The following is a 23,377-nucleotide window of genomic DNA, read 5'->3' on the forward strand; positions in this document are numbered from 1 at the left end:
TTCAAAATCCAAGCTGAAGTCCTTCTCACACCTAGTATTTTATCTTTTCTCTCTCTTTTTTTTTTTCCCTAATCTAGAAATGACAGAGATTCAATCTAGGACTTTTTAACCTGCGAAATAGATATTCATCCACAGAATATAGTTTGTGTTTTTAACACAGTCACAGTTGCGTAAATAGCTTTGAATAATTATCACATCCTTGAAGAGCTATGTTTACAACAGCATTCTCAATCCGGGTTTCCTCTAGATTTGTTAAAACTCTCAGCAATGTTTATGCTCACTGGGGAATTCGGACGTAGGGGAAAGCTGGTCTACAAGTGTCCCTGAAATAATATTACATAATGTGCTCCAACACTGAGTTAGATCCTTAGCTCACCTAGCTCAACAGGGTGTACTGTACAATAAATTGTATTGATTTAGGAGTTTTATTTTCAGTGCCTACATAGGCACTACATACCAGACTAGATAGAGCCCAAGCCAGCAATACATAGGAACAAAAGCAATTATGAACAGGGAATTTTCTTCTCTCTGGGCACTGTCACACCAATATCATTTTAACTCGTCAATCCCTCAGAAGCAGCTTGAGGATGATTCAGAATTGTCTGCACTTCTGCCAACCGCAAAACGTTGAGAACAAGGAGCAAGGAATTTCATTTAATTGCCATCTCACCCCAAGCTGTGACAAGTTCTGGAGTAAAAAAAAAATTAAAATCTTCCCTCTTCATCCACATCCTTACTTCATCTTCTGCATGTCTCTCTAGTTGTATGTGTGTGTGGGGGGGTGCCTTTGAGTCAGTGTTGACACCAAAATGGCTCTCCATCTAGTTATATGCCATGAATGAATGAATGAATGAATGAATGAATTAATTAATTAATTAATTAATTAATTAATTAACGAACAAACAAACAAACGGTTCCTCTGTGGTGGGGAAGAAGCCATCAAATCATTTTTCCACTTGATCTGCTAAAAATCTAAGAGGTGGAATGAGACTGGGGGTTTTGCTAATAAGAGAAGTTGACCATTTGTAAGCTCCAGAGAGTTACGGATGTTAAAAGAAGGTTCATTTTACTGAAATATCAAACACGCTACAACTAATCAAAAACTAAACATCTTGTTTATCAAACAGAGACATTAATGAATCCTCAGTCTGATTTGAAGCTGATTCTGGAGTGATGCAAGTGCTCTCTGAGATCTCTCTCTTGGTCAATCATTCAGCGGAAAGGAACACCTCACTATTGCCAAATGTAGAAAAGGATCACTTGGAGATTATCTTATTTAAAAGTCTTAAATTAGGACATACATTGTAGGTCTTTTTGTGAGGAATTTTCGGCCTGGATTTGGGAATCCATAGTTATATACGCTCTATCCTATGCAATCAGCTGTATTGCTGAAATGATCTAGAGTTTGTCCTTGGCCTTGGTTTGATGATTCTAGAAATCTATAAATTACTAACAGAATTACCAGTGAATTCAGATCATATTTTATGATTATATTCCAGCTGCTAGCAGTACCCCAAGAGTTCTTAAGTCCTGCATTGGCCCTTTCTCCAATCAACTTGTAAGATCTTCCTATTTTAAGAGCTGTGGTGGTGCAGTGATTAGAATGAAGTATTGCATGCTAATTCTAATTCTGCCCACTGCCAGGAGTTCGATCCTGATCGGCTCAAGCTTTCCCTCCTTCTGCAGTTGGTAAAATGAGGATCAGGATTGTTGGAGGCAATATGCTGACTCTGTAAACCACTTAGAGAGGGCTCTAAAGCACTAGGAGCGGTATATAAGTCTAAGTGCTATTGCTATTACTATTAAGATCTTTTAGGAGTGATTAAACAAAGAATGTATTCATATTTATTGCAGAATCTAGAATCCAACTGCAATCTAAGCTAAAACTTCAATCATTCTGAATACATAATGAGGAAGGAGGATGACCTTGATGCCTCAAAAAATCAAAGATAATTTAAAAAAAAAAACTGACAGAAGACAATATGGCAAGATACTATCAGTGATACCACAAGCATGAGCTTGCAAGAATTCAAAGAAAAAGCTATTGACAGAGAATCTGTGCAGATTTATCCATAGGATTATGAAGGAAGCAACTGAACAATGATAAAAATTCTATAAGTAGTAAGTTATAAAAATTCTGTAAGTAAGCTAAGGATTCCCCTCTTACTATAGGTCCGTGATGGCGAACCTATGGCACGTGTGCCAGAAGTGGCACACAGAGCCCTCTCGGTGGGCATGTGCGCTGTCGCCAGCTGCTCTCTTCTGGGTTCTGGTGCGCTGGTCTTGCGTGCAGGAACCCTGAAGAGAGCAGCTGGCCTAATGAGAAAGAACCAGCCCTATCTACTCAAACACACCTCCCAGTGGTAGGTTGCTACCAGTTCTCCCCGGTTCTTGCAAACTGGTAATGGAAATTTTGAGTAGTTCGGAGAACCGGTAAATACTACCTCTGTCTGGCCCCGCCCCCAATCTATTCGCTGCCTCCCGAGTCCCAGCTGATCGGCTAGAAGGAAAAAATCAGGTCTCACTTGACAAAGAAGAAAAAAAAAAAAGACACCTTAGCTTTAAATTGAGAAGCCAAGAAGCCTCCCAACTGATCGGCTAGAACCGATCCGCTCTTTGTAAACCACTTGGTGGTGGTAGATTGGCAATGAGGCCAAGCTGCCTAAAAGTGGTTTCCGATGTTCTCAGTGGTGGCAGAGCGGCAAAAAACTGTTTAAACTTTTGCCGCGGAGCTTCCAAGGGCCGTCCTACAGCTGATCAGCGGTAAAAGGCAGTGTGGTGGTAGACCAGTGCACTCCAAAAACAAATGGGTAGACCGGAACGCTCCAAAAACAAATGGGTAGACCGGTATGGCTCTGCAAGCAGTTAAAAGCCTGGTAGACCAATACTTCTGCTAAATCCTAAAGAATTGTTTGTCACATGACCATCAAACCACACCCACAAAATAAGCTACGCCCACAGAACCGGTAGTAAAAAAATTTAGAGCCCACCCCTGATACCTCCCTATGATTTATGTACGGCACTGATGCGTGAAAGAGAAAAAACAGTTTGCTCACGTGTCTGTGAGACTCTCTTCAAATTGCAAATTTTCCATCAGATCAGTTAACTGAGATTCACCATACAAACCATATCAATGCCTATTTTTAAGGCAAACACTTGCCGTATTAAATCCTGGTTCAGTCTGTCCCATATAGGCCAAGATGGCTACCTCTGGGCGCAGTCATTTGAGATGGCAAGATCATACCGCATATCTGAGTAATAGCTCTTTCTGTTCTTAGTGCTGAATGATGAAACAGGAAATGGTGCAAGTTCTTTCGTCAACAGATTATTGTTCTACCTTTCCTCCCTGCCCCAATTACTGTACCTTTAAGGCCTGAATGTGCTAACAAGAAGGAATAAAGCTACGACAAGACCTGGTTTAATTAAAATGTTTAAGGGTACGTTCTAAGGCTTCTTGGAAACCACCTGGCTTCCCATTTGTTAGGTACAAATTTTTAAGTACCAGGAAAGGTTCCATCTCTGATGGTTAATAACAGTAAATTATAGCATCCCACCAACAAGTCACTTACACAAACTGTTTGCAAAGATCTTCTACCTTGAAGGGTACAGTGAAGAATCTGCCCTTGCCAGATTAACTTTTCTGCCACTTTAAGTGCAACATGTTCTTCAAAATATTATCCACCAATCCAGGGTTTAATTATCACAAACAAAATATTTTTTTTAAAAAAAACAATATTTATTTTGTAGGACTGATTGTTATCATGTTTTGTTTGGTGTTTTAATCAATGTTTAAAACATTCACCTGCAATGTATATTTACTGAAAGCAATTTTATCTGATCTCCTCATGAACTGGTAATAAATTCAATGTAAAAACAAATTGTATTGTTTTCCAATCCGTCTTAGTTCACGTTATCTTTAATATTAAAAATATCTATTTTTAAGGGACTTTTGTGCCACAATGCTTTTTACCTGTGACACAACCCTCCCCTACTGCCATCAGCATATGCTGGAGCAATAATAGATATATTCCTTATGATTTTGTTAGTAGCCCAATTCAGTTTCCTGATTTTTTTCTTATAACAAATTGCAATAGAGAAATTAGCTAAAATAGGTGTGATCAGAGGTGGGCTGCTGGGGGCTTGCAGGGTTCGGGAGAACCTCTAGCTAAGATTCTGTGCAGTTTGGAGAACCCCTAAATCCCACTCCTGGCTGGCCCCAGCCATCCCACCCCACCCCTCGCAGGAGTCCCCACGCGGGCCGTTTTGGATGCAGGTAAGTGCAGGACGCACGCAGAGACTCGGGAGGACGAAAAACGGGCCTGCCAGAAGTTCGGGCCTCCGGAGCCTGGAAAGCCTGTTTTCGCCCTTCCGGAGGCTCAAGGAAAGCCTCCGGTGCCCTTCCTGTGGTGCAGGAAGCCGACTAGGCCATGCCCACCATGGCCACGCCCACCCAGCAACCGGGCAAAGAACCCCTTGCTAAAATTTTTGAAGCTCACCCCCTGGGTGTGATCACCTCAAAGCCAGAAACTTGCAAACACTACACAAACATAATCAAGGATTTCCCTGACGCCATGGCTAAAATGTTCTACCACAATGCCTTTTTCCCCCCAGAAAACAAAACATTCTCCTTTTTTAATTTTATATTTGATATATGCCTATGAAATATCACAGGTAATATTCCAATGATCACACATTCCCCCCCCTCCATCCAGCTTGTTAATCATTTTCTTAAAAAATAAGTGTTAAATTTTATAATAAAATAAAAATTAAATTTTAAATAAATTAAAATTAAATTTCAATGGCTGCCAGCGAAGACCACAAGCAAAATAGTGGCCAGGTCAAGAGGATAGGCTCAAGAATTAGAACTCAAAAATGTGTTTTTAGCACCATAGCAGAGCCTGCACACAATATTCATAGCAACTTTTTCTCCCATGCTTCCTGTATCAGGGCAATATAATGGCAGCAAGAAGCACGGAAACCTCTAACTTGAGCACGATATACATTCTTCTTATCCCTGTGAGAAATGGACTCTCCTTGTTTAATAAAGAGTTTCTAAAAAGTAAAAGAAGGATGGTGGCTTTTCAGAGTTAGGGTCAGCTGCTGTAACCTTACGCAAAACTCCAATCCTGAAAAGTTGCTTTCATCCAAGGTTTGAAATCTGGATTTTAATAGAGAGTTAGTGAGCAACAGGACTGACAATCAGTCTTCTGTGCATCTTGCTAGGTTCTTGATAAGAACTAGCATTACCTAATTTTTACAGGCAAAGCAACTACTGCATTTAAATTGTCAGACATGGTGAGCATATAATTTGCTCAAATCTACCAGATTTTGATATATATTTTGATCAAATCTACCAGATTTGAACATGTCCATGGTATATTTTGATCAAATCAACCATAATGAAGAATCACCTCACTGATTACTTCTGGACTTGTTAGTCTGCCAGATCTAAAACAACAGTGTCTTTTGACACCTTATGGCCAAATTAATTTATATACAGCATAATTCTATGAAACGTCACACTATAAGAAATTTGCTGTGGAAGAATATACCAAGGGCCACATGGAGCTAAAGGTGAAACTCAAGATTTTTCTGGACCACCACTGTGGCATACTAAAAAAAAAAAAGAGCTATGCTATCTTAATGATGTTTGATGTTATTTCACCACCACTTCACATTACGAAAGACATATAGTATTGCAGTTACCAAGCGGCAGGAATCAAATAGCATTCCGTTTGTTTATTTGCATGGTTAAATGCTTTCAAGGAATAATGAAGCCCAATCCGTTTGCCTGAAGTCTCTTACCTGTAGTATCTGGACTGAAGGTAAGTTGAGCACACAGCTTTGGACACATGACTAGCAGAACCAAAGTCAATAACCTTGACCCTATAGGGCTGCCGAGATGGATCCACCAACATGATATTTTCTGGCTTGAGGTCAGCATGGATCAAACCCAAGCTTTTCAATTTCATGAGAGCTGTGGCTACCTGCTGTAATATTGGCCTGATGTACTTAAGTGGCAATGGGCTGAACTTGTTTTGCTTTAAAAAATCATACAAGTTCTGTTCTAACATCTCAAAAACCAAGCAGGTGTGGTTCTTGTGCTGGAAACATTCATAGGCTCGGACAAAGTTGTAATCATCTGCGCTTTCAGTGCTTAACCGAGCCAAGATGCTCACTTCAATCTGACCTTGCCTGGCATAAGAAGGATGGTTTTTAAGAATCTTGATGGCCACAATTTCATTGGTGCCACGTTTCCAGCATTTCACTACTTGCCCAAAAGTACCACGGCCAAGAAATTCTAATACTTCGTATGTGTTGGTCATGGAACATAGCACTTCATGTTGCACCAACTGGTAATCCCCTTCGCTGTTGGAGCCACTATTTTTGGATGTGGCAGTGGACGTTGTTGTGGTGGCTACTGTGGCCCCACTGGCATTATTCTGAATCATCGGTGGATGCTCTTCAATAATTTGAACACTGCTTGTGTTCTCGATTTCCTCACTTTTCCGTTTAAGTCCACATTTTTGGTAGGTATCCAAAAGGCTCACAGTGCTTCGACGCATCAGGTTGTGTGGTCCGCCCAATGCCTGCCCAGATACTGCAACCACACCAGAGGTGCTATTGGCAGATGTTACCACAATGTGCCCGGTGCTGGCTGGGAAGATGATGGTCTGCTCATAAGGGATGCTGGGGTTTGGAATCTGGAGAGAGGCATTGATGGCAGCGGCCGCTTGAGAAGATTGCACGTTTTTGCTCTGACTATAGACTTTGCTATGTGTGCCGTACCCAGTCATATCCCAGTTAGAACTTGGTTCGACTTTTAGTTTCTTCACGCTACAGAAGGCACTTGATTGAAGAGTATGAGGAGAGAAAACCTGCACATGGGAGGCCATACCTGTATCAGGAAGACAAGAAGAAACAAAAATGAAGGGGTAAGATTGGACAACATTAATACCAAACTACTCAAGGTTATTTGCAACACTTCAACCTTCAAAACCAATAACAATACAGTTAAAACCCACAATGAACGTAAGTCACAAAATGTAAAATGACAATAACTTCTATTCCGCCAATATATTCAGACAATGCATACCAGTATGATTGGAAAGGAATAACTGATGATGATCTACATAAACAACGGGAGTCAGCTTCAACAATTTAGGAAAAATGTTCCTATCAGCAGGAGTCACACTTGAGAAAACCCCACCCCTTCATTTTTTTAAAAATAACCTGCTCTCTTTTCTCTATGCCAGAGGTCTTCAAACTTGGCAGCTTTAAGATTTGTGGACTTCAACTCCCAGAATTCCCCAGCCAGCATAGAGAATTCTGGGAGTTGAAGTACACAAGTCTTAAAGCTGTCAAGTTTGAAGACCTCTGCTCTATGCCATCACCAGATAAAGGAGTGATAGAGCTTTTCTATTAATGCAAAACCTCATGTTTGCCTTGTATTACAGAAAATATATTTAATTCAAGATGGAAAATCAAGAACTTCTACTAGATCTCTAAATACTAGCAAGGATCACTAAATTCGAAGATGAATTTATTTGTTTGTTTGCTTGCTTTTGTCATATTTATACAGCTGCCATTTCACAAAATCTGACTCTCACCATCTTACAAAATGTAAATGTTCCAAATGTGACAAGGTATTAGAGATCTGTAGCAGGACTATTATCAGTGTGTGTGTGAGAGAGGGGAGGAGGGGGGAAGAGGAGCGGGGAGAGAGAAAGAGGGGAGAGAGAGAGAAAGAGAGGGGGAGAGAAAGAGAGAAGGAGGTGGAAGTAAGATTTGTATTATGACTAAAATCGTGGGGAACAGTTTAAATATTTCCAGTTTGATGGCATTTTCTCAGTGTAATCCATAAGGCTATTTGCTGCACTAGGGGAAAAAACATATTATATGAAAATATATGTCATAAGGCTCAATTTTATTTTACCTCTCATTTGGCAACTCGTATTTACTTAAGAGTTACTTTTATGGTTGATCGGTTTGAATCAAAGCTGCCTTCCTAGCAATGACATCGTTACCAATAAACAGTAATTTTAAAAGATGGGTCAAATGGATCCCCCAGCTGCCACAGAAAACTGAAATAGATCAATTACTAAATCCCTGGATGATGCTGGAGCAAATTCATTGTGAATTCATTATTTTATTTCTCAGATGTGTTAATCACACCAGAGCAAAAAGCACTTGAATCACGGAGATTAAAAACAAGCCAGTCGCCGAATTAAAAACTGAAGCAAAAGTCACTACAATTTAAAACATGATAAAATAACAATTAACACAGTGACTAAAATAAGTGCTCTGTGCGTGTCTATGTTAAGAATGTGTGTGCTTGTGTATTAAACAGAAATAAAATATCACATAGAGAAAACTATTTCACGTAAGATAAAGCAGTGGTGAAATCCTCCGTGGTTCACCACCGGATTGCTGCCTGCGCATACGCAGTACGCACTAAACGAGTGCTTTGCATGGAAAAAGGAGGGTTAAGAAGGTAAGTAGAACAGCGAGGGGGAGAACAGCTGCTCCGCACTATTTAGATTCACTAGAAAGCAGGATTTCCTGCTTTCTAGCAAATATAAATCGCGCGGCACAGCTGATCATCAGAAATACCGGTTTGGACGAATCGGTAGCATTTTTTTTACTACCGGTTCACCCGAATTGGTAGCTTTTATTACTATTCTCCTGAACCGGTGCGAACCAGTAGCATTTCACCCCTGGATAAAAGGTCTGAGAGAGAAGATAACAGAGTAGGTATCAAGTGGACAGCTCTGGAGAAGAAATTTCAAATGGACATAAGAAAAGTTGTGCTGAATCAACTATATGGATAAGAAGAAACAAAATGCAGTAATCCCTCAGCAATGGACATTCATCTGCACTTTCTACTGGGCCTCAAGCAACTCAAAAGCAAAGAATACAACAGAAAAGTAATTTGATATGATCATAATGGGCAGTTCCCATCAATACTGTATTGAGTATCTGTCACAACTTTGCTGGATATTCGTTGAGGAAGAGATGCTAGAAATGAGAAAACTGAACCTGGATTTTGAAGACCAGGCAAGAACTGGATATAGCCATTAAAACAGAAAGAAATAAAGAAATAAAGTGGGGGGGGAATCTATTACAGAAGAGATGAGATGTCTTCCACCATCCAACTCCTAATCTAGACCATCAGACCAGGACGATTCTCTGAATCTTCCTCCTCCAAGATGTTTATCTAATGACAAAGATGGATCTAAAAGCACTCCCAATATACAAACCTGATCTTGCTGGGAAAATTGAGAGTTTCCAGATTACCAGACAGATGTATTTCATACTAACAGTACTTCTGCTTAGCCTGTATTCAGTTTCATTCCTAGTGATGGATACTTTTCAAACGACATTTGACAGAGGAGAACTAGACAAACAGATCGGGAAAGGAGGTAGGCTCATTACCACATGATTACTTATCAGCAGGCCTACATCTGTGAGCAGCATATTGGCTCTGCACAATAAATACTGGTGGTTATCAACAATTAAACCATCTTATGTACCAGCTATGTATGATGATTGACCTCCTGGATAAGGATTGTGCAATTACAGCAAATATTCCTACAATATATTACATTCTCATGATTTACTAATAGCTACAAATAGGTACAAAAAAGGTTCAATTCATCTGAATGTTCCCTTCTAGCCAATAAAGAAATCCTCTGCTATTCCAGGAAATCTGAAATGGTCTCTGATGGTTGGTCTGAGCCGGAGGGGGGCAGGGAAATTGTTCAGACCTGGGAATTACAATAAAAGTAATAAACAAGAAGATTGGCTTCCATTTGCATAGTTTACTGGCATGGAACTAATATAATCTATTAATTTTCTTTATTAATTGCTTTTCTCTCTCTCTCTCTCTCTCTTTTCTTTTTTTTACATCAGTGACATGACTATAAGTTAGGTAGGATAGAAAGAAAATGTTTTTTTTAATAAAGGGTGATATGATTAAAAGTTAGAATAAGAGATAGAAATAAGAGAGAGGGAATATTAGTGTATACACTTTTTATATAATAAAATAAAAGCAATAACAAGAGAAAATATGGAATAATTGAATAACGACAGGCTGCAACTTAATATAAATGTGTATTATTATTAGAAATATATAAGTTGATTGAATGTAATAACGATTATTAATTTTACTAGTTTTATTTGTATTAAAAGGCATGATACCCAAGTGCCATACTGTTCACGCATTGATAATGTTTGTAAAAAAATAATAAACTTCAAAAAAAATAATAAACAAGAATTCCTTCCATTTGCATAGTTTACTGGCATGGAACTAATATAATCTTTATGAATCTGATAGATGCCAAACAATATTTGTTCTGTGAAGTTCTTCTTCTGAGAGCGAAACTCTTAAGTGTAATATATAATATGTAATTAGAAAAAAATGCACATATGTTTAGCACTTTAGAAATGAAAATCCAGTGACTGCTTGCATGTCATCCTTCCCGTCTCAACACCTCAAGCAAATTTTTATTATCCCTTGACATCACCCCATACTCGGAGAATATGCTTTCCACATTCAGAACTGGGTCATCAAGTTATAATAAATTTATTTTAGTCAGGCACTGATGAATAATATTTTTCAGGCACCCAGGGCTGCCTGTCCTATCTATTCATTCATCCATCCATCCATCCATCTGTCCTTGAAGGTCTACAGTAGGGATGGAGATATGGCAACGACATCAGAAAGAGCACAGTTAAAAATGTTTCATCTATTTTGCTTGTTTACCAGCTGTTCAAAAATACAATGGTGTAAAAAAAAAAAAGCTTTGTTATCAATCCCTGATTTATGACCATCACAGAATCCCAGGATCCTGTGATTGCCATTTGGGCACTTCACAACTGGCTTGTGACCAGCACAGTTTACAGAGAAGACAAAAATAAAAGTATAAATTGCAGCCAGGTGATGTTTTGCTGAACCATATTGGCTCACTTAACAACCGAAGGGGAAGTGAGGTTTTAAGCCCATCGTGGTCATCTGATGTTTTGCTTAGTGATCACAGTGTTTAGTGACAGAGTTGCCAATTTAAGAATTCCACACATCTTAAAGTTGCAACTTTGAAGAACACTGGTTTAAATGTTTAGTTGTGCAAATTTTGAAGCCGGTCTTTAATTCTAATAATTGTTCTGAAAAACATATGAATATTAGGATACAATTATTTTTTTCATTAAGTATAAAAAGATTTGGGAGCCATTTGATGGGATTCACAATCTCCAATCAAAGGAATCTTTTCTATTATAATTCTGTTAACATCTAAACATTTTCATAAGCTTGGCATTAGTTGTTTTTTTAAAAAAAAGGATATGTAATTTGATAATATTTATAGGAACAAATGTTATAATTTATCGGAATAATAACAAGTGAGAAGTAATTTGTGTGTTCCTTTAGAAACCAATGAGGATAGATAGATAGATAGATAGATAGATAGATAGATAGACAGAACGAAAGAAAGAAAGAAAGAAAGAAAGAAAGAAAGAAAGAAAGAAAGAAAGAAAGAATTCTTTATTGGCCAAGTGTGATTAGATACACAAGGAATTTGTCTTTGATGCATATGCTCTCAGTATACATAAAAAGACAAGATACACTCGTCAAGAATCACAAGGCACCACACCCAGTGACAGTCATAAGGTACAATAAGCAATCAAATCATACTAGGAAACAATCAATATCATTATAAATCGTAAGGATATAAGCAACAAGTTACAGTCATGCAGTCATAAGTAGGAGGAGATGGGCTACAAGAATGATGAGAAGACCAATAGCAATAGTAATGCAGCCTAATGTGAATAGTTTGACAGTGTTGAAGGAATTATTTGTTTAGCAGAGCGATGGCATTCTGGAAAAAAACTGTTCTTGTGTCTAGTTGTCTTGGTGTGCAGTGCTCTATAGCATCGTTTTGAGGGTAGGAGTTGAAACAATTTGGAATAAGATGATTGACAACACACCAATTGCTCTTCCATCCAAGCCCTAATCTCCATGAATTCAATATGTCATTTACAGATAATCAATACATATGCTGTTATTGGTGATAAAACAAACCAAGCTCAAAATAATCATTTTGTTTGAATTATAGATTTTAACCATATTACCATTCAGTCGGTATTTTGGTAATACAGTCTTATTCCTTATCCCTATTATTTGATTTCTACCGCACTGGGACTCCAAGAGAAAAGGCAAGGCAAGTATACCAACTAGCATACATACTACATCATCATCAGCCACACTACTACCCGCCATGCTTGTGAGTTCATTGAAGCCTGGCACTCCACAAGCAATTCCATCAACAGACACATTGACCTACAAACAGCCTACGAAATGCCTCAGAATCCAAATCAACCGCATAACTAACCAGAGGCAGCACCAGCCCTCAATAAACCCATGCAAGCCCTCCCCAACCAGCCCTTCACCTCCCAATGACCCCCACCTGATGCAACCTCCCCATCACAAGACTCATTACAAGACTCTCACTTGACATACCCACACCTGACCCATCACAAGACCTACTGACCACATGAAGCCCTTACAAACAGAAGAACACTGACATCCCCTAAACTCTGCTGAAGTTATTATCTAGCCTGGTAGCGAAATGGTCATAAACCAGCCCACAAGCTCGGAGAAGCTCATCCTACACCTGAGCTACAGATATTTGCCACTACTGCATACATACTTTTCATGTACCGTATTTTTCGGAGTATAAGACGCACCTACCTTTTTTGGTGAGGAAAAGAAGAAAAAGAAATCTGCCTCTGCCTCTGAGCAATTTTGCCTCCTTCCAACAAACAGCAACAGCAAACAGCCTGCTTTACTTTCATTTTCATTTTCAGCATAGCTTGATTAGCACAAGGAAAAAAAAAATCTGCTCCAGCAATTTACCTCTTTGCATCAAGCAGCAGAACCCTGTGCAAAACAGCTGAGAGTCAGGAGGCTGATCCAATCAACTTGTGCTAATTAGCCTGTGCTGAAGCTGAAAGGAGCTGTTTTTTCTTGCTGTTTGCTTGCAAGGAGGTAACTGCTGCGAGGCAGAGGCCAAAGGGTGGGGGCCAGTGGGTAGGTGGGCGGGGCTACATTTGTGTATATGACGCACCTAAATTTTCACCCCCTTTTAGGGGGAAAAAGGTGAGTCTTATACTCCGAAAAATACGGTAAGCTCTGATATTCAGAAAAGTAACTACTGCTTAAATGTGGAATAACCTTCTTTATTTAAAAGAAAAAAACCACAATGCTTGTATATAGAGTATGAGTAGGCCATGAATCAGTATTTGCTCATCTGCAGTCTAAGTGAGCTAAAATAATTCTGAATTTGCCATGACAAATTATTAAAATATTACACTCTCAAAGGGCATAGATTGAAACATTTTGTTTGCTATTAAAGGCTCTGCCACTTCATGGATTCCAGTGATATCTACAATTTTGTACTGAATCCAAAATGTGTCTTTTAATACAACTACTAAATCTGATCTACAGCATCCGAACAACCCCAACAAAAGAACCAGTACTTTTTTGAATCTTTTTGCTGCCATCAGGTAGTCACTTGGGATAGCCTCCTTGAAGTTCCAGGATATCAGGAATGGCCATAAGTAAGAACTGGTCTTAAAAAGTACAGTATGGCATTTGGTGACGACTTAAGAAGAAGTCACACTGTAGCATCTCTTGATTCTGAAGGCTCAGTCTACATGTATTTTCTCATATATAACTTATAGGGTTACACCTGAATGAATGTGATACAGGAACTATTGTGATTATAATATTGTCACATTTAGGCACCAAGGTTTAGTACTGCAGTTGTGGAAGAATTACTGTATTTTTCGGACTATAAAATGCACCGGTGTATAAGACCCACCAAGATTTCTAAGAGGTAAGCAAGAAAAAAAATGGTTTTGCCCTCCCCAGTCCACAGGAGCACTCTGCAGGCCTCTCAAAGCCTCTGGGCTCCCCGTTATTGTGAAAACCCCCCCCCTTTTTTTTTTTCAAAAACAGGGCACGCAGGGCAGGGCTTCGGAGGCCAAAAATGGCTGTATTTAGTGTATTAGATACACCAACATTTCCACCCTCTTTTAGGGAGGAGAAAAGTGTGTCTTATACTCTGAAAAGTACGGTACAAAAAGGTTGAAAAAGGCAAGTACCTTTTATCATTTAAGTTCATGGCGAGACCACTGGCTGTGGAGCCACAAGGTTTGCAATTGTGGAAAAAAGAAAGCAGGCTGTTTTAGGCAACAGTCCAGTCAATGCAGGCACACTGCACAGCTGTGCAGCTTGGAAGTTTTAAAATAGAAAGATGGTACAGCTGTTCACAAATACACAACCGTGTAAAAGCCCTGAGAATTAGGTTTCCCGAAAAAATAGAAGACTGATCAACTATTTCCACATCCTGTTCTCAAATGTCTTCTCCTGGCCCAGTGTTGACCAGTTTTGATGGGAGAAGAAATGTTGCAAAGCTTATTTTATTGCTTTGAAGACACTCCCAACAATAAGGGTAACCACACACAAAAAGTAACTCAACAGCATCCAGAAGTTATCATCAATAACAGCCCAACTGTCATAAAAGAGATTGAGCAATGAGAAGCTGAGAAGTTTTCCTGCCATATAAAGACAAATGGCACAAATACGGAGCAAACACTATCCTCTTCCTTCCCAGCAATTGCCTTAGCAATGTGACTTTGGGTTCTTTTACCTTGCAATGTATAGTTTGGCTTACTTACTTGAGTAATTGCAAGCTATTTATTTCCCAATCAGTTTTGCACAATCTTTAAAGTATGAGTGATGAGACTGAGCTCTAAATGAATCTGCAACAGAAGATTGCTGATATTAGGAAATGTTCAGTTCTTCAATATTACAGTGTACAGCTTTTCCCCGAAACAATATCCCAGAAATATTTTCTTTATTTTCTTGAGAACTTAACCTTGCCTAGATCTAGATATCACAGTTTACCTACCCAGTTTGTTTTACCATACTTTGTCAAATAAGCCACAATGTCCTGTTCACATATGAACCAAACTCCTTGCCCCAATTTACAAATTACATTGGCTAGATTAACTCAGAGTGCCTCTCACGTGTCTCTGTGGTTCACCTTCATCGTGTTTCATTAGATTATCATAATATGAAAAGGGTATTTTTGTTACTTCTAAGACTATCATATTTTCGTTTCTTTGAATCGTTGTATATTTCAGCCGTGTGAAAGTGAAGGGGAAAAAATATTTCCTCCACCCCACACCATTCATAAATCTACTAACAATGAATATTTCTATGGCCATCTTGCAGATTATTGCATGCCCTCTATACAAGCACGGTGTCTGCAAATCTTTATAAAACTGACAGAGATACAGCTGTGGGCAAAGCAAGTCACTATGAAAAGTCAAATGGGTGTTAAAGTGCACTTAACATACTGCAGTTCTGCTGGGTGGATTTGTGGCATGGCATAAATGCCTGATGGCCATAAGAGGTTGGATGTCTGTATGAGTCCAAATTAAGGTGCATTTGTAAAGACTATCAGCTAAAGATAAAAATAGCTGATAATTGAAATGAAACCTCTTTGCTGCTTTCTGCATGACAATTTTAAATACAGTCTAAGTTAAATCACCCTTGCCTAGTACTTCTGCTTTCTAAATAATGCCCAAATCTGGCTGGTCTCTGGTTATCATGTTTTCAGTTGATCCCCAATATGATGCTCTCCAGATATGCTGGTCCCCTCCACTACCACCCAATTTTTCCCAGCTGCACAATCAACTGGCTGCTATTTACTAAAAGATCTGTTTGTTCATTAGATTTAGACCATGCCATTGTCTAGGACAGGGGTGTCAAACTCAATTTCATCAGGGTTGTGTTTGACCTCGTGTGTGTGTGGGGGGGGGCTGGTATGGCCATGGTGGCCATGGCCAGCTCAATGTCACTCGCCTTTGGTGGCCCAAATGCAAAAACCAGCTCCAAAGCTCCATTTCCGGCTATGACAGCCTCCTACAACCATCTGCCAGGGAAAACGGAGCTCCGTTTTCCCTGGAGGAGGCACCATGGGCTGGTCCTTTGCTGTTTCCACGGCGGCCCCATGGGCCAGATCTAAGCACCCCACAGGGTGGATTTGGCCCCCAGGCCTTGAGTTTGACACCCCTGGTCCAGAAGTGAAAACAGCAATGCATTATCTCCCCTGATCCCACATTATTTCGCCAAATATGTATACCAGGATGAGAGACAATCACTGACTTAATTATGCAATGAGCTTCCATAGCTAAGGGTAGATTCAAATCGGGGCTTACCAGCATCTTAACCATTACACCACTGGCATTCCTTTTTTTGCTTACATTTTACAATGTTGAGGGAAGCAAGCTGGAAGTGCTAAACTGAGGCAGGATATATGGTATTCAATAAATATACCGTAATCAACCTCTTATTATTAAACATATTGAAATAGCAGCCCTTTTCTATTTCCATGTTTGCTTTTAATAACAAATTATTGTCATAATATCTTTTAAATCAGCCCCACTAGATAGACCAGACCAGGAAATCAACTCCACAACAAAGTAAAACTACTTTTATTGAGATTAGCTATAATAACAGAATCATGTAACTCTGACTGCTATATCACTCACTCAAAAAAATTCTTATATTCCAGGAATTTAGGGAGGCTTCTGCCTCAGCTGCTTCTGAATATTATCTTATTTCCCAAGGCTCAATGGTCCAATTCCCTCTGCCTATGTACTGGTTGTTTCCTGTTTCTGTCAAGCATCTTCTTTATTCTACACAATCACAATAATCTCAGGACTCTCAGTTCTTCAAGAACCAAAATGTGATTTGATGATTTGGGCCTCAAAGCACCATTATGTATTTCAAGCCTTCATCTTCCAGCTCACCTTGTTAACTGAGGTTTAGTTACTACTGTAAGCCATGATTAAAGCAGACTGACAAAGCCCTCAAGAGTAGCTAGTAGAATTTTGTGTATGGCTAACTCCACTTTAAGGCCTTAGCTGTAAAAAGGATGGGAGTTTAAATCTCAACACTTTCACTTCCATTTTTCTCCACTGCCTTTGGGCTACTGGGGAGTTTGGGATTTCATGCCTCTGTTAGAGCCTGGCTGATTTCTTAACAGTGAACTTGTAACAGCGAACTTGTAAGATAGAAATGTAGACATTACATATTATCTTGGAAAATACAACACACTACTATAAAGTCTGATTAACCAACTACAGTTGCTGTGCTCATATAACATGCCATATCTCCCTAGAAATAAATCTATGGTAAAGGTAAAGGTTCCCCTCGCAAATATGTGCTAGTTGTTCCTGACTCTAGGGGGCGGTGTTCATCTCCATTTCAAAGCCGAAGAGCCAGTTACCTTCCCACCAAAGGTGGTCCCTATTTTTCTACTTTTACTTTTAAGTGCTTTCAAACTGCTAGGTTGGCAGAAGCTGGGACAAGTAAAACGGGAGATCGCCCCGTTACGCGGCACTAGGGATTCAAACTGCTGAACTGCCGACCTTTCGATCGACAAGCTCACCGTGTCCCTCTTCTGAAATAAGCTTATTATGGCCTAAAAGGATGGCATGATTCACCAAAGATACAAAGACTGTAGTTGGATTCTACAACATGCTACTACATACTGAACCATAAATTATCCAACTCTGAGTCTTCTCTGCCATGTTGTGTGAACCCAAGACATCCAGACTTCTTGGTAGCTCAATAACCTCTGGTACATTTTCAAAAGGCTCCATTCCTACCGATACACAGAACTTATTCAAGCGATACTCTCTGACAGCATCCAAATAGAGTCAGTCTGGATGAAAGACAGGCATTTCCTTATGCACTCAACCAGCCAATAATGGGGTAGGGAAGTCTGTGCTGGGTTGGGAGGTGGGAGTGACCATATAGGAAACAACATCTTGAGGGATAAGGAGCTATTTATTTCAGATACATACTCTGTATGATCATACTACTCTGACCAAGGAGAGATTCAACCTAGAAATGAGAAGGAACTTTCTGACAGTGAGAACAATCAACCAATGGAACAGCTTGCCGTAGGAAGTTGTGGGAGCTTCATCACTTGAGACTTTCAAGAAGATTGGACTGCCATTTATCAGAAATAGTATAGGGTCTCCTGCTTGAGCGGGGGGTTGGACTAGATGACCTATAAAGTCCCTTCCAACTCTGTTAATCTGCTAACTCTGTTAAATCTAAACAGTTTTTATGACCCCGTTTGTTACCGAATTGTGAACCCAAAGGAAGTTCAAGTAAATTCCTTGAACATGTTAGGAACTTACTCGGATACATAGGGATACTGAGCATATGGAGAAAAATAAAAGAAAGGGTGCCATAATTTTAAAATGTTATGAACAAAAAATGCAAGTGTTATCATGTATGGAGCTTTCAGTCAAATATTTTATACCCGTTAAAAACCTACATATAAGTAACTGAAGAAAGAGAGGATAGGAAAAGAGCAATACATTTTTGCTGCCAACGTTTCTAAGTGCTTGAGTGAATAGAATTTCACACCTACTAACTTTTGAAAGGAAAAAAAAAACCGGTTTGCAAAATATTCTGGGAACAAAAACTGAGCAAAATCATGATGAGCTAAAGAAGCCTCCAAGTACAATGTAGCTAAGAGATTCTCTGTGTGTATGTGTGTGAAGACTTCCACACATGCACCCTTCTAATTCCCCCGCTTGTGTGCATAGCATGCAAAGAAAATATGCACCACCTTCGGCAAAGCCTCGATGATTCCTGCTCCTTGCATTTCTTTTCATACCTATGTTCAGAAATAACAATTCCTTTAAGCAAATACACACCTTCCAATTAATTATAATTCACAAAATCCACAAAAGATTTGCAGGAAGAAACCCAGCAAACCATCTGGTTTACTAATGTGTAAATTGCTGTTGACCATGTCAATTCATTTCTGCATTTTCTAATTAAAACCATCCAAAAAACAAAATTTCAGAGCTACGGTGCTATTCACTCCTTATTAGTCAATGGGTTGGGTAGGGGGGAGATAATCTTCCATATTGTTTCATCTATTAGGTAAAGATAAATGTTCCCCTCACACATATGTGCTAGTCGTTCCTGACTCTAGGGGGCAGTGCTCATCTCCGTTTCAAAGCCAAAGAGCCAGTGCTGTCCGAAGATGTCTCCGTGGTCATGTGGCCGGCATGACTAAATGCCAAAGGCGCACAGAACGTTTATCTTCCCACCAAAGATGGTCCCTATTTTTCTACTTGCATTTTTTACATGCTTTCGAACTGCTAGGTTGGCAGAAGCTGGGACAAGTAACGGGAGCTCATCCCGTTACGCAGCACTAGGGATTCGAACCACTGACCTTTCGATCGACAGCTCAGCAACTTAGCCACTAAACCACCACTCAGTGGCTCAATGGCTATTCATCTATTAATCCGCCCCAAATTTCTAAACTGCAACCCAAAATACCATTCATGTTAACTTTGCCTGAGTGTTATGATGAGTTCCTTTCCTATGAATGTACTCTCATGACAAAATTTTAAAAATCCTGGTGACTCGGAATCTGGAGTCTCTTTCTGTGATGCTTTTCTCCCAATCACCACAGGGTGATGATGTTGCAACAATGAATGGAAGCACAAGGCATGTGGTGAACTCAGAGAACTGCAAAGATATTACTCAACTTGTCATATAGCACACAAACAACATCTTTGGCAAATGATGGCTTTATTTCCTACTGAAAGAGAGTCATCATTCCTTTTCTGGCACTAACCTTTCTGAGTTCCACGTACATTCTCAGCTATCCCCCCTAACAATGACCTCAATAGCTCCCCAGATCATGAGTAATAAAGAAGGAACTGTTAATATCTTGTAGATGATACAATGCTGTCATTTTGGCTCCAGGTATTCCCAGTTATAACAGATTGGCTGGATGAATGGGCAATGACTGCAGTCCAAATTCCATACTCTTTTTCTCAGAACAGTATATACAAGTCTTTCTTCTATCTTAGATGACACAATGGATTTTGTGTGTGGGAGTGGGTGGGTGAGCAGGTGTTTTGAATACTATTCTCTAGGTGAGCTCTAAATCCAGATCAGCAGCAGAGTTTTTGCTAAAGTCAAGAAGAAATGAGGTCCCTGCTTGCTTGCGTTCATTCATTTCTTTGATTGAAGTTAATTCATGATGCCTGATACAACTCAGATGGGAATGTTGACTCGGGTTAAGGAACAGTCAGATATTGGATATCCCTGAGCAATCTCAATAGTGTGGGTGTCCTCCATATAGATAAGTATGAAGCAAAATTTTATTTATAACGTACCTTTTTTCCAAGAATAAAATGTGATGGACATAAGACTCATTCCCCACTAATTCCTTACAAAAATAACCCAGTAATGAGAAATATAAACAGAGAAGCTGGCAGTAATTAGCTTAATCCTTTTACTTTAGAATCCTTGATCAGCTATAGACCCTGCTAAATAAAATTGGCAGGTGGCTAATGCTCAGTGTTTTGGCCAGAAATGTGCTTTCTTGTCCAGAAATCTTTAGTCGTATACTCTATTTACCCTAGAATATTACTAAAAAATAATAATTTATTCAAATTATTTTGCAATAACTGAAGACTGAATGAACTTTCCCCCTCTTTTGAAATGAAATTCCTTTAAAAATGATAGCAATATGTATAGAGAAGACTCATATTGCATGTCAAACAATGGGTAGTTCACACAATTACCATTAAGGCACTTAAATCTGACTTACTACCTTCTTCCTCTATGCAATTTATCTTCCAAAGTTCTGCTCTGCTATTCATCCAAGATAAACATGGCAGACATTCATTGCTTTGGAGTTGCGTTAACCTCAGAGTTTCACTTAAAATAAATTATGGATCCGCTCTATGCTAACGCAATCTGGAAATAGCAGATATAACCAAGGATCCATGGACAAATGGTTTAATAGTTGCCCCAAAGTCAGAAATCAGCAGATCATAAGCATGACTTGGTTTCATAGGTTCTGCTTCGTATTCTTTCTCATCTTTTCTCACACTTTCTGGGAAAATACTTCACATCTGATTATGTCAAATTGTGGGTATCATACTTCAGGAAAGGTTCAGAGAAAGTTGAACAAGTTGCATAAAGCAGAGCAACAGAGAGATCGGGGGACTGGTTGCTATCTTCTAAGGAGTGACTGAACAACCTGGATAAGCTTAGCCTTAAGAAAAGTCAACTGAGAGAGAATATGAAAACCCCACTTTTCAAGTCCCTGAAGTGAGGTCACACAAAATCACCCCAGAGTTGTGGGTGCAGAATAATTGTCTTAAGTTACAAGAAGGCAGATTCTTCTGAATGTTTGAAACTCTAACAGCAAAGAGAGATGATAAGCTATTCTTCATTCAAGCTAAAAGGTCATTGATTAGAGATGCTTTAATTTGAATTTAATTGAATTTGGATTGCACAGAATAGAGGTTGGGCTTGATGACCTAAATGGCTCTTTCCAACTCTGATTCTATAATTTTATTTGAATTAAATATGAAGAAATACAATTCCGAAAAATTAAAATATGTGTGTACATTTGTAAAGCATCTGGGTTTTTTTAAGAAATAAAGAGGATGAACTCAACAAGGTTTCTGTCTTTTTTTTTAACCCAGAGTTAACCCAGAGTTAATCAAGTGTTAACATTTGGCAAGCTAAGACGCAGAGAAAAGATAGAAGAGTTATGATTAATCATTTACGACAACAGGAAAATATGGGGATAAAGGAATAATTTAATAAACTATTCCCATCCTTTACTTTACTTTCTGGACTATTGTAACGCTCTCTACATGGGGCTCCCCTTGAGGAGCACTCGGAGGCTCCAACTGGCGCAGAGTGCGGCCGCGCGGGTGGTGATGGGAGCGACGTGGCGCTCCCATGTAACGCCTCTCCTGCGCGAGCTGCACTGGCTCCCGGTGGTCTTCCGAGTGCGCTTCAAGGTTTTGGTCATCACCTTTAGAGCGCTCCATGGCTCAGGACCTGGTTATCTACGGGACCGCCTGCTACCACCAATAGCCTCCCACCGACCAGTACGCTCCCATAGAGAGGGGCTCCTCCGGGTGCCGTCGGCCAAACAATGTCGACTGGCGGCCCCCAGGGGGAGAGCCTTCTCTGTGGGGGCACCTACTATCTGGAACGAGCTCCCCTCCGAGATACGGAGGATTCCGGATCTGCGTACCTTCCGTCGCACGCTGAAGACGTTCCTATTCCAGCAAGCCGGCCTGACCTAAACTTCTCCTCTTTTAAATGGGAATTTTAAATTTGGTTTTAAATTATTGGGGTTTTAAATATGGTTCAGCCAAATTTATCTAACTTGTTTTATTTCTATTTTAAATTTTGTATTGATATGTTTTATTTCATGGCTGTTCACCGCCCTGAGTCCTTCGGGAGTAGGGCGGTATACAAATCTAATAAACAAACAAACAAACAAACAAACCTAGATATTAATTGTGTAAACTATATGTAGTCTGATGCTCCTCAGACATTTTGAATTTCAGTTAAATCTACTGTGACCCACATTCAAATACACTTTCAGACATAGAGGTTTTCTCAGAAAGGTGATATATGCTGACTTGAGGCCCAGGAGGAAAAACAGAATACAAATAATAACAACTTCCATTAACTGGCAGCACATTTTAAAAGCTATTGACAAACTAGAGCAGGACCAGAAACGAGCAACCAAAATGCTAAGAGGTCTGGAAAGAATACCTTAAAACAGGGATGTCAAATTTGATTTCATTGAGGGCCACATTAGGGTTGTGTTTGACCTCAGGGGGACAGAGTGGGTGTGGCCAGCTTGATGTCACTCATGTTGGGGGCACCTGTAGCAGCCCAAGTTTCTGCCAGTGAAAATGGGCTCCCAAGCTCCGTTTCCGGCTGCGACAGCCTCCTGCAACCCTCTGCCAGTGAAAAAGGAGCTCAGGAGGGCCACTCTGTTTTCACTGGCAGAGGGTTGTAGGAGGCCGTTGCTGCCGGAAACGGAGCTCAGGAATCCATTTTCACTGGCAGAGGCACTGCAGGCCAGTCCCTCATTGTTTCCAGGATTGCCCCGCGGGCCAGATCTAAGCACCCCAAGGGTCAATTCTGGCCCACGGGCCTTGAGTTTGACACCCCTGGCTTAAAAGAAACAGTTGAAGGTATTGCACTTAGTTTGGAGCAAAGAAGACTGTGGAGAGATATGGCAGCTGTCTTGAAATATTTGAAGCACTACCATGTAAGAGAGGGCACAGGATTGTTCAGAGTTGTTCCAGAAGATAGGAAAAAGAAAGAATAGATTTGGTTAGATAGCAGGAAATATTTCTAATGTAAGAACTGTTCAACAACGAAAGAGATTGCCCTGGGAGATGGACACTCTTTTCAGAGGCTGGTTGGCTATCTGTTGAG

At 39.8% G+C, this 23,377-nt stretch overlaps 1 protein-coding gene across 2 annotated transcripts in view; it reads right to left on the reverse strand.

Moving 5' to 3' along the window:
• Positions 1–23,377, reverse strand: part of HIPK2 (homeodomain interacting protein kinase 2) — a 154,555-nt gene that overhangs the window by 77,328 nt on the left and 53,850 nt on the right. For both annotated transcript variants that reach the window (XM_034402983.3, XM_060694524.2), the window contains exon 2: positions 5,806–6,898. In XM_034402983.3, the coding sequence (XP_034258874.1) occupies positions 5,806–6,898 (1,093 nt within the window). The remainder of the gene's footprint in view (positions 1–5,805; positions 6,899–23,377) is intronic.

The sequence above is a fragment of the Pantherophis guttatus genome, chromosome 7 (genome assembly GCF_059756535.1).
Source record: "Pantherophis guttatus breed Tessera chromosome 7, ASM5975653v1, whole genome shotgun sequence".
In the NCBI taxonomy this organism is placed as follows: Eukaryota; Metazoa; Chordata; class Lepidosauria; order Squamata; family Colubridae; genus Pantherophis; species Pantherophis guttatus.